The 15861-nt window shown below is 46.1% G+C and overlaps 1 protein-coding gene across 2 annotated transcripts in view; it reads left to right on the top strand.

Annotated features, from left to right (window-relative positions):
• Window positions 1-15861, top strand: part of parp8 (poly (ADP-ribose) polymerase family, member 8) — a 427354-nt gene that overhangs the window by 394693 nt on the left and 16800 nt on the right. For both annotated transcript variants that reach the window (XM_078219454.1, XM_078219455.1), the window contains exons 20-24: window positions 1020-1132; window positions 6793-6865; window positions 9509-9578; window positions 11538-11611; window positions 15292-15361. In XM_078219454.1, coding sequence (XP_078075580.1) covers window positions 1020-1132; window positions 6793-6865; window positions 9509-9578; window positions 11538-11611; window positions 15292-15361 — 400 coding nt within the window. The remainder of the gene's footprint in view (window positions 1-1019; window positions 1133-6792; window positions 6866-9508; window positions 9579-11537; window positions 11612-15291; window positions 15362-15861) is intronic.

Below are 15861 nucleotides of genomic sequence, written 5' to 3'. Positions count from 1 at the left end.
ATGACGCCCAGATTCAGCACTTAGAATGAAAATGGTAAAATCGGGCCCATTATGGTCACTCATCCCTAAAGGACGCCCCACAACAAGATTACTGCTGAACTCCTTTTCACAGCACAATACCAAATATAGGATAGCCTGTTCCCTAGCTGGTTCCTTGATGTACTGGTTTTTAAAAAGGAATTCATCCACCAGATTATTATTGCTAATTTAGTTTTTCCAGTCTGTGTGTAGATTAAATTCACCCATGATTACTGTAGCACCTTTGCTGCATGCATTGCTAATTTCCTGTTTATTGCCATCTCATACTACTGTTTGGAGGCCCATAGACAACTCCCACTAATTTTTCCCTACCCTTGTTCCTTCTTAACTCCACCCAGATGGATTCTACATCTAGATTTTCTGAGCCAATATCCTCTCTCACTATTGCACTGATTTCATCCTTTACTAACACCACCCCACTTCCTTTGCCTTTTTGCCTGCCTTTCCTAAATATTGAAGACCTTTGGATATTCATTTCCTAGCCTTGGTCACCCTGCAGCTATGGCATGTAATTGCGATCATATCGTACCTATTTACATCTATTTGTGCTGTTAATTCATCGACCTTATTATGAATGCTCTGTTGACTCAACTATAGTGCCTTTAGACTTGTCTTTTTAACATTTTTACACATTTTTTTTCTATCGTTGTTTCCCTCTTTTGTGTCTCCCCACTCAGGATCCCACTCCTTTGCCAAGTTTAAACACTCCCCCGCAGTTATGACAAATACCCCTGCAAGGATATTGGTCTCAGTGCTGCTGTGGTGCAACCCATCCAGCTGGCACAGGACCTACCTCCCCCAGAATCAATCCCATTCTTCGAATCTATGAACCCGAATTGATTTTTCACAAGGTCGAGCTCTCCAACTTGTCAAGCTGTTGGTTTCAGAAGTTGTACAGTGTCAGAATGTGTCAGCAAAGAGCTGATGTATTTACTGTAGTAAGATTGTAATAACATTTGTCACCTTACTCTTTCATGTAGCAACTAAAATTCATGCACACTCCACACCAGTTTTTGCTCCTCAGCAGCCCACCGGCCAAAGAATCCAATTTCAGGGCAGCAAAGAAACTTTATGGGAGCACTTTTGCATTTCAGTGAGTTTCCTTTCTCTAAATCTCTATAAAGATATGAATAATGTCTGTCATAGTTAAAAAGAGAATTATACAATATGTTATAGAAATGTTTTCTTTGTGTTTGCTTGAATATGTGTAAATCGTTTTAACCACAACTTTTTGCATATAAGTGCTGGAATAAAAGAATACAGATAAGGGATCAAAGACAGGGGCTGGAATTTTCCCGTCCCACCTGCCACGGGAATCGCAGTGGGCGGGACTCGGAGCATGCAAAGGTCTTTTGACTTTGGGCGGGATTTTCCAGCTTTGGGGCAAACGCGGCTGGAAAATCCCAGCTAGGATCTATTTGTTTTGAGCTCAAAAGGAGTTATTACACTACCTGCTGCTCCCAATGCCTCGTGCCAGTGAGGCTAAGAATAGGGAGTTGGTTCAAATGAATGCCTGGCTAAAGGACTGGTCCAGGAGGGAGGGCTTTATGTTCATAGACCAATGGGAGGTTTTCAGGAGACGATGGCACCTGTACAAGAGGGAGGGGTCACAACTAAGTTGGAAGGGCACAAATATCTTGGCTGGGAGCTTTGCTAATGCAGTTCGGGGGGGTTTAAACTAGTATGGCAGGGGGGTGGGGATCAAACTATTAGGTCTATAAGTGTGGTGGCTGGGACAAGGCTGGCAAAGAAGAAGAGCACTCTGGGGGAGGACGACCTCACTGGGCCTGGGGGTCTGGAGTGCTTATACTTCAATGCAAGGAGCGTAGCAGGTAAAACAGACGAACTTGGGGCCTTAATGCGCACGAGGAATTTGGATGTGGTTGCGGTGACAGAGACTTGGTTGAAAGAGGGACAGGAATGGCAGCTGAATATTCCAGGGTACAAGTGTTTTAGGCGAGACAGAGGAGGGGCCAAAAGAGGTGGGGGAGTAGCGGTATTGGTTGGAGAGCATATTACAGCGGTGCAGAGGGAGGACAATTCGGAGGAGTCGTGTAGCGAGTCACTCTGGGTGGAGCTTAGAAACAGGAAAGGCGCAGTCACTATGTTGGGGGTGTACTACAGGCCCCCCAACAGCCCAAGGGAAGTGGAAGAATGGATATGTCAGGAGATACTGGATAGGTGCAGGAAATATAGGGTTGTTGTAGTGGGAGACTTCAATTTCCCTGGTATAGACTGGAAATCGCTGAGGGCAGGGACTCTGGATGGGGAGGAATTTGTAAAATGTGTACAGGAGGGTTCGTTGGAACAATATGTGGACAGCCCAACTAGAGAGGGGGCTATACTGGACCTGGTACTGGGGAATGAGCCCGGTCAGGTCTTCAAAGTTTTGGTTGGGGAACATGTGGCAAATAGTGACCACAATTCTGTTAGCTTTAGGATAGTGATGGAAAAGGATGAGTGGTGTCCCAAGGGTAAGGTGTTGGATTGGGGGAAGGCTAACTTTATTGGGATCGGGCAGAAATTGGCAGCTCTTGATTGGGAGAGGCTGTTTGAGGGTAAATCCACATCTGGTATGTGGCAGTCTTTTAAGGAACGGTTGTTAGGGCTACAGGACAAGCATGTGCCTGTAAAAAAGAAGGATAGGAAGGGTAGGATTAGAGAACCGTGGATAACCAGGGAAATTGAGGGAATGGTCAAAAGGAAAAGAGAGGCGTATGTTAGGTCCAATCAGCTCTGGAGGAGTACAATGAAAGTAGGAAAATACTCAAACGGGGAATTAGAAGAGCAAAAAGGGGTCACGAAATATTCTTGGCAGACAGGATTAAGGAGAATCCCAAGGCATTTTATTCATACGTTAGGAACAAAAGGGTTGTTAGGGAAAAAATCGGACCTCTCAGGGACAAAAGTGGGGACTTATGCTTGGAGCCCAAAGAGGTAGGGGAGATCCTAAATGAATACTTTGCGTCGGTATTCACAAAGGAGAGGGATGTGTTGACTGGGAGTGTCTCGGAGGGGAGTGTTGAACCGTTGGAGAAAATCTCCATTACAAAGGAGGAAGTGTTAGGATTGTTAGAGAATATAAAGACTGACAAATCCCCGGGGCCTGATGGAATCTATCCAAGGCTGCTCAGGGAGACGAGAGGTGAAATCGTTGGGCCTCTGACGCAAATCTTTGTCTCGTCACTGGACACAGGTGAGGTCCCAGAGGATTGGAGGATAGCCAATGTGGTCCCGTTATTTAAGAAGGGTAGGAAGGATAACCCGGGTAATTATAGGCCGGTGAGCTTGACGTCCGTGGTGGGGAAGTTGTTGGAGAAGATTCTTAAAGATAGGATGTATGCGCATTTAGAAAGGAATAAACTCATTAACGATAGTCAACATGGTTTTGTGAGAGGGAGGTCATGCCTCACTAACCTGGTGGTGTTTTTTGAAGAAGTGACCAAAATGGTTGACGAAGGAAGGGCCGTGGATGTTGTCTATATGGACTTTAGTAAAGCGTTTGACAAAGTCCCTCATGGTAGGCTAGTGAAAAAGGTTGGATCCCATGGGATAAAGGGGGAGGTGGCTAGATGGGTGGAGAACTGGCTTCGTCATAGAAGACAGAGGGTGGTAGTGGAAGGGTCTTTTTCCGGCTGGAGGCCTGTGACTAGTGGTGTACCACAGGGCTCTGTATTGGGACCTCTGCTGTTTGTGATTTATATAAATGATCTGGAAGAAGGAGTAACTGGGGTGATCAGTAAGTTTGCGGACGACACAAAACTGGCAGGACTTGCAGATAGTGAGGAACATTGTCAGAGGCTACAGAAGGATATAGATAGGCTGGAAATTTGGGCAAGGAAATGGCAGATGGAGTTCAATCCTGATAAATGCGAAGTGATGCATTTTGGTGGGAATAATGTAGGGAGGAGCTACACGATAAATGGAAGAACCATAAAGGGTGTAGAGACGCAGAGGGACCTGGGTGTGCAAGTCCACAGATCATTGAAGGTGACGTCACAGGTGGAGAAGGTGGTGAAGAAGGCATATGGCATGCTTGCCTTTATAGGACGGGGCATAGAGTATAAAAGTTGGGGTCTGATGTTGCAGATGTATAGAACGTTGGTTCGGCCGCATTTGGAATACTGCGTCCAGTTCTGGTCGCCACACTACCAGAAGGACGTGGAGGCTTTGGAGAGAGTACAGAGGAGGTTTACCAGGATGTTGCCTGGTATGGAGGGGCTTGGTTATGAGGAGAGATTGGGGAAACTGGGGTTGTTCTCCTTGGAAAGACGGAGGATGAGGGGAGACTTAATAGAGGTGTATAAAATTATGAAAGGCATAGATAGGGTGAACGGTGGGAAGCTTTTCCCCGGGTCGGTGGTGACGTTCACGAGGGGTCATAGGTTCAAGGTGAAGGGGGGGAGGTTTAACACAGATATCAGAAGGACATATTTCACACAGAGGGTCGTGGGGGCCTGGAATGTGTTGCCGGGCAAGGTGGTGGAGGCGGACACACTGGGAACGTTTAAGACTTATCTAGACAGCTATATGAACGGAGTGGGAATGGAGGGATACAAAAGAGTGGTCTAGTTTGGACCAGGGAGCGGCGCGGGCTAATTGTTCCTTGTTTCTCGTTTCAAGGCTTCATTCTATGATCATCTTGCTGGTGCCAGTACAGAGCGAGACTGCGGATAGTTGGGAACCTGTCTCGGGGGCAGGGAATTCATATGGTGTTCGTGGAAGTGGAAATGACTAGGGTTGGGAAGCATTTTCCGATCAGGGCCATTGTGATCTCCTGGACTCGTTTCGATCGCCTCAGGGGGTCGGAGAGGAATTTCCCAGATTTTTTTTTTTCCCCATATTGGCCCTGGGGTTTTTCACTCTGGGTTTTCGCCTCTCCCTGGAGATCACATGGTCTGGAATGGGGGGGTGGGGGTGAGTTAATAGGTTGTAATGAACAAAGCATCGTAGCTGTGAGGGACAGCTCGGTGGATAGGATATTGGTATGTAGATAGGCTGGAAAATTGGGCGGGGATCCTGGATTCAGGATTCAATCCTGGACCGGGGAGCAGCGCGGGCTTGGAGGGCCAAGGGGCCTGTTCCTGTGCTGTATTGTTCTTTGTTCTTTGTGGTGTATTTTATACCCACCAAATAATGTGGAAAGACAATAAAGGAGCAGATTTGCAAATAAATTACTAAGAGATGCAAGAACAGTAATATTTAACTGTCCCAACGTTGAATGGGCAGTGATTATGTGAAAGCCAGGGAAGGAAAGGAATTCATGAAATGTGTCCTGGAGAATTATCTTGATCGGTGGTTTCCTTGCCCAATAAGGATGGAGACTTTGCCAGGTCAAGTCCTGCAGAAGGAAATGGGTCAAGTGGAGGAAATCACATTTAGGGAGCATTTTCAGGAATAATGATCATAGTATCATGGAATTTAGATCATTAATTGTGAGGGAACAATTTAGAACAGCACTATTTGTCTGGAGGACAGCTAATTTCAGCAAATTCACAAGGGGTCTGGCCCAGGTAAATTGGAGTCAGAGTTTGGCAAGCATAAATATAATGGGGCAATATTCAGGTTCAGTTTGGGTACATTACCGCCAGGGGAAAATGGAGGGCAAGAAAGGAGTTGGAGTCAAGAGGATGACACAAAAGGAAAGGGGGTGGGATGGCATTTGATGTAAGTCTGCTTGACAATATAAGGGAGAACAAGCTAAATATAAATACTATGGGGGAGACGTTCAGACACAATGCGCCAAATGGCCTCCTCCTTTGCTGTAACCATTCTGTGATTCTGAGAAGTGTATTAGGCAAACTAAGAGGAACAAAGAGACAGCCCGAAGACAGATTGGTGGTTAATATGAAAGGCTGGCATGGTGGCACAGTGGTTAGCACTCAGCTCCAGAGACCTGAGTTCGATTCCCGGCTTGGGTCACTGTCTGTGCCGAGTCTGCACGTTCTCTCTGTGTCTGCGTGGGTTTCCTTCAGGTGCTCCAGTTTCCTCCCACTGGCCAAAGATGTGTGGGTTCGGTGCATTGGCCGTGCAAGATTGCCCCTTAGTGTCTCGGGTTAGAGGGATTAGCAGGGTAAATATGTGGAGTCACCGGGATATGGCCTAGGGGTTTCTATGATTCTACAAAATCCAGAAGTCTTCTATGTAGACATATTAACAGTAAAAGGGTTGCCAGAGAATCTCTCAAGCTGATTAAGGGCCAATTATCTATTAGTGGAGACAGAGGACGCGTCTAAGGTACTAAATTAATACTTTGCATTGGTGTTTACCAAAGCTATGGTGAATGATGAGGTTGTTGGGATACTGGACAAGATAGAAATAGAAAAGAAAGTACTAGAAAGACTGGTGGTACTTAAAGTGGATATGTCACCCAGTTCAGATGCATCCCAGCCTGCTGAGGGAAATCAGGGTAGAAACTGTGGGAGTGCTGGCCACAATCTTCCAGTCCTCCTTAGATACCGTGGTGGGACAAAAGTATTGCTGGCTTGTAAATGTTACATACACCTTCTTTCGAACATGGGAGAAGGATAAACAATTACAGGCAGTTGGTTTAACACCAATGATGGGGAAATTGTTAGCAGCAATCAGCAGAAATCCTGTTAACAGCAGAGACTGAATTGACCTGTAAGATTTGCACCACGGTTACAGCGGTGAAGGGAGGGAAGCAATGAAGAACTGACAGCAATTGTTTATTTTGCATCATGTTACACAATGATTTTTCAGCTACTGACACTGCTTATATTTTATATCTAGTGGCTCACATATAGAGAACTGGCACTCCATATTAAGGAATGGTTTAATTGTCGCATCAAATACACGATTACAGGTAAGGAAGAGTGTAGCAGAAAAGTGTCCCTATTAAGGGTGGTTCTGTAACTCGGTTTACTTCAATGTGGATAGCCACAGCCATGCAGCAGATAATTTTCTATCTGTTAGAGTTATTTGTTAGAAATTTCACAGGCTCCGCACCTGCGGTTTCCTGAAATATGCTCACCTTGCAGGCCCGATTCTCCCAAACAAATTCTAAGTGCTGAATTGGTGGAAAAACTGGTGTAATTCATGATTGTTTTTTCAGCGCGAGTTCACACTCGAATTTCCCCACTCTGTGCACTGCAGAGGTCACAATCGTGAATCTCATGAAAAACCCGGGGGGGGGGTGGGGCCTATTCACACCAGAGTCTGACAGGTCCGGAGCTCTGTGCATGCGCAGTAGCCTCAATCTGTCAGGCTCCCGTTTGCTGGCCAGCTCAATCACTGGTCAGCCCAGGACCCTCGCAATGCTCTTCCCCCAACCCTCCCACGGCCTGATGGCAACCCCCATGACCATTCCCGGGCCAACCCTGACCTTCCTTCCGTCCCGGAGCGCCCCAATCTGCAGCCCCTCCACACCCCATCATCCAGGCAGAACCCACGCCCCCACCCCAGCAGACCTCACCCTCACCTGGCAGACTCCCCCCCCCCCCCCCCCCACCAATGGGAGGAAGATCCCATCAGGAGGCAGCCCCCCCCCCCCCCCCCCAGCAGACTACCAGCCCCACCCCCCAGCCCGTCTCGATCGCTGGCCTCCCTCCAGCCCTGACCAAATCCCAATGCAGAGTGGCAGCAGGACCCCCACTCCTACTGGTCACTCCTTGGCCCCACTCACAATAGGACCACCTTAGCACTGCTCATAAGCCCCGCCCCCTTGGCACTACCCCATGCCAGGAGGCAATGCCTAGATGCCCCCGGCCATGGGCACTTTGCCCGTTGGACAGTGCCAGGAGGCACAGGCTGGCACTGCCAGAATGCCCATGCCCAGGGAGCACCACCTCCTGCCGCCCGACCCCTTTGGAGGCCCCGATTGCCCCCCCTTCACTCCAGTGGGGCCTCCCACTAGTTCCCCGGGTGTAGGGAGTTACTCTAAACCCTGGTGGAGTGAAATACTCCTGGCGGGGTCGGAGAATTCAGTCCCGGGCCCAATAATGACATTTAAATTACATTAAGAAACAGATTAAAATCACTTTATCTGGTCTTCCCATCAGTTTCCAGCGTGGTCTCGATTGCATCTGCTCTCTGGCAGTGGGAGACGCGCACGCATCGGGAACGCATGTGGGAATCCCGCAAAATGGCCGACAAGTGCATCTCCCAACCCGACGTGCCAAAAAACTAGCACATCACGATGGGAGAATCGGGCCCTATGTGTTTCTCCCCAGTAAGAGTCCCAGATCATATAATGCTACAGAGGTTCTTTACAAAGCTTCGATACAATGAAAAGTAACATTCTCAATCAGTGTGTTGGCACCATGAGCATCATTGGCCCAGATTTTGCTGCCAAAACAATAGCCTGGTTAATTGTCATCATTATTAATGTGTAAATCATCCTGCAACTCATGGAGAGGAAGAGATAGCTGGTGATTTGTGAATTGCCACAAGTTGCAGGATGATTTGCGACACTCCCCACTGATAGCCTCATGAAAACAGAAGTGAGTTTCAAGAAGCTTCTGTGTTTCCTCAATAATTCCTAATTGAACTCACTGCAAATGTTAGAGTTTCTACTTAACAGTGTAAGTACCTTTTTAAATGAGAATATTTATGTTCCTGCAATGCGAATTAACCTCTTTGGCCCAGAAAAGGAACAATTTAAGCTGTGGAATAAAATTCCTTCCAGCAGTATATAGCTCTGAAATTTTAAGCGTTGAAATATCTCGGGCATTTTTATATTTTTTCTTGCTTTTCTCTCTTTTCCACTCTCCCCCTTAATCAAACTCCTTTCTTTCTGTATTTGACTTGACTTCCAAGCATGAAGTTGTCTGGACATGATTCCCTCTGAGATCTTGACCGCCCTGACCAATTTTGTGCTGGGCCTCTTCCCCTCACAGCCTCAATTTTTAGGCTTGCAGGTGAATGATAGGTCTGGGTAGAAACTCAAACTTGAACAAATTTCAATCTTAGGCGGGGGAAGGAGGTGTGGTGTCTCCATCTAAAGCTCCCCCCTGACTAGGAGCGCTCTGCTTAGGACCCAAAGACCTGCGACTTTCCTCCCCCCACTCCAATCTAATACAGAACATGCCCATCTTCCACCTTGCGACCCCCAGGCTTTCCTTAACATCTCCCACCTCCTTGATCTCTGCCACTTAACTTTCCTCTGGTTCCCAGCACTTAGTTCCATCTTCCAGCCACTGCAGTGCTGTCCCTGGAATGACTGGAGAGCTACTGGCCAATCTGATTCTCTGCATGTTGTTGCCATATAACAATCAATTGAAATTTTCACCCTTCTGAACTAAGAGAAAAAGTTCTGCCTGAACTGAACGCTCTCCTCATTTTCATACAGGCTACACTGGAGCATCTGTTAAGTATAGTCATGTCTTAATGGTAACGTTAAACATCCAATATGGAGAAGGTTGAATGGTCTGTTTCAATGGTGTAGACTCTGTCACTATATACTCATGTAATTGTTCATTTGCTTATTTTTTCCCTCCAATTTCTACAGCTTCATGGTGCAGTGTACGGGAATGGCATCTATCTTAGCCCATTGTCAAGTATTTCTTTTGGTTACTCAGGCAAGTATATTTTATCTCTAACCAAATTTGATGTTTTAAATCTGAACTGGTGTCTTACCCAACCATCTTCAGCTGCTTCATCAATGACCTTCCTTCTGTCATAAAATCAGAAGTGGAGATATTTGCTGATGATTGTACAATGTTCAGTACCATACGTGACTCCTGAGACACAGGATGTGTTGTTCTTTATATATGACCCTTCGCCAGCTCAGACATAAACCAAAGATGCAAGAGGGAGCAGATGCAGCCATTAGGCTTCTTATTTGCATATGTTAATTGCTTAATAACAACTTCTAACCTGGGTCTAGGATACTTCTTGTTTGGCCTTTACCAAAATGACATTCAGCATAGCCTATACCAGAACTGTGCGGGTGGAGCACAAAATGGCACCAATTGTGCTGAAACCTGGGGCACCATGGAGTCTGATTTTCAACGCAGGTGCCATCCTTATCTCCTCTTAATTCCCCCCCTCACCAACCCCCCATTCCCCTTCCAACTACCCCACATTAACAGCGATCTTTGAGGTGGGTGGAAGTTCTACCTTAACAGACCAGACAGGAAATTTCAATGAAAGGCCAGGAGTTTGCATATCTGGATTTGAGGCATTCCAATGGACTTCCACCAGTTACAATGAAATATACTGTGTGGGTTCTTAGAATTTAACAGTTTTACAATGCATTGTATGTAGAGTTTGAACCAATAGCTTGATCCTCAAAAGACTTTTAGCAATTTTCTATTGATTGGGATTAAAAGCATAAATTAGTCATTAAATAATTAATTACTTGGTGATACAGAGCTTGAGTATTGTTGAAAAAGAGACATACTGTCAAAGCTTTTTGTCTTGCACTCATCAGGATAGAATTGCAAGAATACCAAATTTAAAAGGGAACAACAGTTCATGCTACATGAGAAAAGGGTGCTGATTGGTTGGCAATTGATAGAGGCATGGCCATTGACAATGCACCAGGAAACAGCTATTTCTCCAAACTTTTGTTTGAACTCAAACCAGGCAATTTGACTCTGTTTGGTCAAAGCGTTGCCATGGGCAATATACCAGGGAGCAATTGTCTCCCAAGCTTTTGTTTAGATGAAAAAATGTGCAATTCTGTTTGCAAAGAACAGGACTCTGTATATGAATGTATGTAGTTTCCAGCATGTGTAAATGAACCACATTGCAGATCTGACTGATAACCATGAACTGGTTGTTAGTATAATTCTTAGCACCAAAGGATTGTTTAGTGAGTGTTGTCCAATCACGGGATCACATCTAATGTTGGAACTATATTCTGAGGTTTTGCAAATGCAGGCTGGTTGAGAATAGTTAGATGGACACAATTTTGTTTGCTTTTTCATAACAATTGCTCATGTGGAATATCTTTCCATTGTTACAAAATCCACCCAATAGTGCAAATAAGACAAACAGCTTGGATCATGTTTGATCAAGCCCAAGATGGGATGTATATCCTTATCTTGACGGTTTGGGATCTGGTTTATCCCTCATCTGGGGACTCTGATTGGACTTAGAATCATAGAATCCCTACAGTGCAGAAAGAAGCCATTTGGCCCTTCGAGTCTGCACTGATCACAATCCCACCCAGGCTCTATCCCCATAACTCCACCTATTTACCCTGCTAACCCCCTGACACCAAGGGGCAATTTAGATGGTCAATCAACCTAATCCACACATCTTTGAAGTTAATTGGCTTTTTTGATTAGGAACAAAGTACCAAAAGGTACAAACGAAAAAGGGAAACGGCCAAAGCATTGAAATAATTTCATACTGAAAGTACCACTTGGTTTATTAATTTGTCATTAAAACTGTTTTGCACTTGAATCATATGCTGCAGTCTTCTGTGACAGAGAGATTGATTGTAGGCTGTTTTTAACATAGAGACACTGTGATGTTAACCATCTTCTTGTTGATGATGTTTAAAGTATTTTGCTGTGTGTACCCTCTAGGGATGAATAAAAAGCAGCAGAAGGTGGCAGCCAAGGATGAACAGCCTTCAAACAATAAAGCAGCCACTTTACAGGTAAAGAGATGATGGTGGGATGGTTCATATGTTGCACTATTCACACATAGGGCACGATTTTACCGGGTGCAAAAACTTGGTAAAATCGGGCATGAGACGATTAGCGCGATATGAGCCCGCATCCGCGCAGATGCCCACATTATCAAGGCCCGAAAATGGCTGCGATCCGAACCGCACATTTAAATTGACTTAGTGAAATGGACGCCCAATCTTACCTGCATTTCCCCCGTTACCATCGCGTTCACCCGTCCAGATTTGGCGCAAAACAGACACGCTTAGCAAAGGTCTGTTTCAGGCGCTCCAGCTTCTGAAGAGGTAAGTTCAGAGCTTCTCGCAGCTCTCTAACTCAGATCAGTGGTGGAGTGGGGGGGGGTGGGGAAGCGGGCCAGATCATTCTTTGGTGGGGGGGAGGGAGGAGGAGGTGGGTCAGATGTATCACTGGTGGGGGAGAGGGTGGAAGAAGGCCAGATGTTTCTCTGGTGGGGCGGGGGGGGGGGAGAAGGAAGGCCCGATCATTCTCTGGTGGGGGGGAGGGGAGGAGGAGGGCCAGATTGCTCTCTGGTGGAGGGGGGAGGGAGGCCAGATCATTCTCTGGTGGGGGAGGTGGGGAGAGAGGGCCCGATCATTCTCTGGTTGGGGGGGAGGGGAGGAGGAGGGCCAGATCATTCTTTGGTTGGGGGGGAGGGAAGCTGGATTATTCTCTGATGGGTGGGGGGGGAACGAGGGAGGGCCAGATCGCTCTGGGGGGGAGTGGGGTGGGGAGGAGGAGGAGGCCAGATCATTCTCTGGTGGGGGGAGGGAGGAGGAGGCCAGGTGGTTCTCTGGTGGGGGAGGGGGGTGCAGGGGCAGGGTGGGGTCCACCGCCACTCTGCAGGCGATCGGTGGAGGGGAAGGGGGGTCCACTTCCACTCTGCGGGCGATCGGTGGGGGGAGGAAAGGGGGCAGGGGGTCGTGATTGGTCTGGGTAGTGGGGGGGGGGTGGGTAGATAAGGGGGACAGTTATGTTGTGGGGGTGGGGCGATGTCTGTGGGGGCCATTGCTCCCGCCTTTTGCTCCTGAGCTGCTTCGCGGCCTGGGAGCGATGTGACAGGGGAGCGTTTTTCATGCGCAGTTGAAAGCTCCAATCAGAGCTGCAGTGTTTCAGGCGTGTCAAGCCCCGCCCACAGCGCAATTCAGACGCACGATTTCTTTTCAGGCTAAGTGCGTATGAGGGCGCCTGAGAGCAGATTTCCAAGTCGGACCTGAATTGCGTTCAGATTCAGCACTTAGAATCAAAATGGTAAAATCGGGTCCATGTGTTCACCATACATTAAGTGATATACATAACGATCCACTCTTTCTTAATTTGGTCAGCTGGGTCTTGAACAGAGGAGGCCATTTAACACGTACTGTGTCAACACTTTGAATGAGCAACTCAGCTAGTCCCAGTCTCCCATTCCTTTCCCAATGTGCAAAAGAAATGCTTATCCTATTCCTTTTTGAAAGCCAAAATTGCATGTGCCTCCACCACACTCTTCAGTAGTACATTCCAGGTCCTGATACCCACCGCATAAAATGATTTCTTCTCATGTCACCACGGTTTTTTTCCATTCACCTCTGGTTCTCTGGTTCTTGACCCTTCTGACAATGGAAATGGTAAGTTTCTCTCTGCTCTCTAAAGACCCCTCATTATTTCAAACACCTCTACAGAATCTCCTTTCAACTTTCTCTTCTCTGAATAGGATAACCTCCATTTCTCTAATCTGTCCAGGTAACTGAAATTCCATACTTGCCAACCCTTCTGAATCTGCCTGAATCTTCACGTGAGCTTCCCAAAAGTGGACAGAATACTTCTTTTGAGGCTGAACCTGTGCTTTATAACATGCTTGCTTTAATATACCTCTGTTCATTAGGCCAGGATCCCACTTGCCTTTTTAACAAATTTTTCAACTTAACCCTGCCATCTTCAGTGATTTGTACACACATATCCTGAGCTCTCTCTGTTCCTGCACTTCTTTGGATTTGTACTCTTTATTTTATGTTGTTTTTCCTCATTCTTCCTACAAAATGTATCACTTCACATTCCGCTGCAATAAATTTCATCTGCCACATGTCCACCTATTCCACCAGCCTTTTCAGGCCATCATGAAGTCCATCGCTATCCCCCTCATAATTCACAATACTTCCAAGTTTTGTGTCATGTGCAAATTTTAAAATTGTTCCTTGTACAGCCAGGTCTAGGTCATGCCGTTATATCTGGAAAAGCAGTGGTTCTAGTACTAATCCATGTAGAACCCTAATGTGTGCCTTCTCAGACCAAGGAACAGCTGTTCATCTCTCACCACGGGATCTTCCGATGGTTCCACGGCAGATCAGGAATCTCGCTGGTGGCTGGCGTGAAACTGATTGTGTCTCACTGATGGATTGCAGATGAAGGCCCAACCAGAATCTTTCCACAAATCCTGATTCTCCATGATGCCAACTGGAAAACATACCAATCCAGAACACATCAGGAACAATATGGAATGTGGAAGTCAGGATTTACCTCAGAAATGCCTGTGGGATTGTCTCTGGAGCTCAGGGTGGAGGCCATCATCAAACCTGGACTCTAGAACAGTACCTCACCATTTACAGATGGACCTTCCTGATTCAGTGTCATTGAAGAGGTCCATCTTCCAGTCTCAGAGTAATCTTGGAGATCCATCTTTTTCAGGAAATCCACCTTCTTTCTTCAATGGTGGATCATTGATGTTGGTTGCCATTTCAACAGGGTGCCCAGATATGATGGCAGGACCTGGGCCATCATGCCCACCCCACCACAGGATATGGCACAAAACACCCAGTTGCATCATTAATGAGGTCGGGGCCGGAGGATACTGCATGGTTTCTCATCAGCCTCCAGAGTGGGAAACACCTGACCTCCCCATCCCCACCATGGGACTTATCCCAGATGGAAGAATTCCATCCAGGGAGTGAGGAAATTCAAACTGGCAAGAATGCAAAATGAGGGGAGTGGATTGACAGCCCAATCTACAGCCTGCTTGATTTTCTTTTCTTGAATTAATGTAAGTCAAATTGAGAATGATACAGAAGTGGCTGTTGTACACTATCACATAATTAAAATCTACCTCCTTGATCCTTCCATTTTAATTCCTACATCTGGAGGTAATTTGGATTTTGCATGTTGCCTTCCCACAAATTAGAAAATGAACTCAGCAGCTGACAGATCTTTTTCTTCCTGTATTCCAAGGCCCTACACATTATGTTGCTAATCTCAGCATAACTGCGCTGCCAGCATACTAGCATAGTTTCTATTTACCCTCACTCCTGGTATACTGCAGTCAAGCTTTCTGTCCTCCCCAGCCACCCACAACATTGCCTTTATCACCAGCCAGTGCCACTGTTGGGCCTCTTTCTCTTCCCCTTCCCCATCAGTACCACTCTTAAGCTTTGCTTTCTCTCTCTGTGTCTCCTCAGCATGGTTCTGGGCATCCATTCCCTGCTGCTCTAAGTTTGAATGTAGCCTGCTTCACAATGTGAAGTTGGCAATTAGGCAGCAACATATGCATATTGGATTCTCCCTACAACGTTTGTTATCACCAATTATCGTACATGTGGAGAGTTTAGATTTCAGATTTCAAAGCAATGTTTGGTGAAGAGTTGAAATTCAGTCAATTAAATTAATCAATTTTATTTTCTAGTCGCAGAAAAAAGGACAGCAGCCCCAGTTTTTGCAGAGTCGTAACCTGAAGTGTATAGCCTTATGTGAAGGTATGATGACCTCCATTAATAGTTAGGTGACTTTTCAAATCATAGACAAAACATGAGGAAGTAATTAACTTGCCTTATATATTTCAAAAGGTTATAAAATCTGACAACAATTCCTTTTAAATCTTAATGGCTATCCTTATTAACACTCAAATGAGAGCTACTCTCTAATGGGCAACTGATCCAGTTTTGCTTTTTTTATTCTCAGAAAGGACAAAAGCAATGGAAGAGCATTTTTATACTTATCTGTGGATCAAAGGGCACTCATCACTTTGTAGCCTGAATCTAGATTAACCTAGTCCACTGCTGGCTGTCTAGAGACTCAGATAATGCACCACACTTTGAAACTCACAATATAGTCCTGGTCTTTTCATTTTGCTGAATGGTCAAGACAGTGTAGCATTGGAAGCTGGTTAGGAATCTCAAATGTACAATACATGTTAGACACGTAAGGTAATTACTTGCATCCCATTCCTACTCTTGGGCCAGGATTTTCGTAAAAC

This window comes from Mustelus asterias, chromosome 1 (genome assembly GCF_964213995.1).
Source record: "Mustelus asterias chromosome 1, sMusAst1.hap1.1, whole genome shotgun sequence".
NCBI lineage: Eukaryota > Metazoa > Chordata > Chondrichthyes > Carcharhiniformes > Triakidae > Mustelus > Mustelus asterias.
This window is presented reverse-complemented; position numbering and strand designations above follow the sequence as displayed.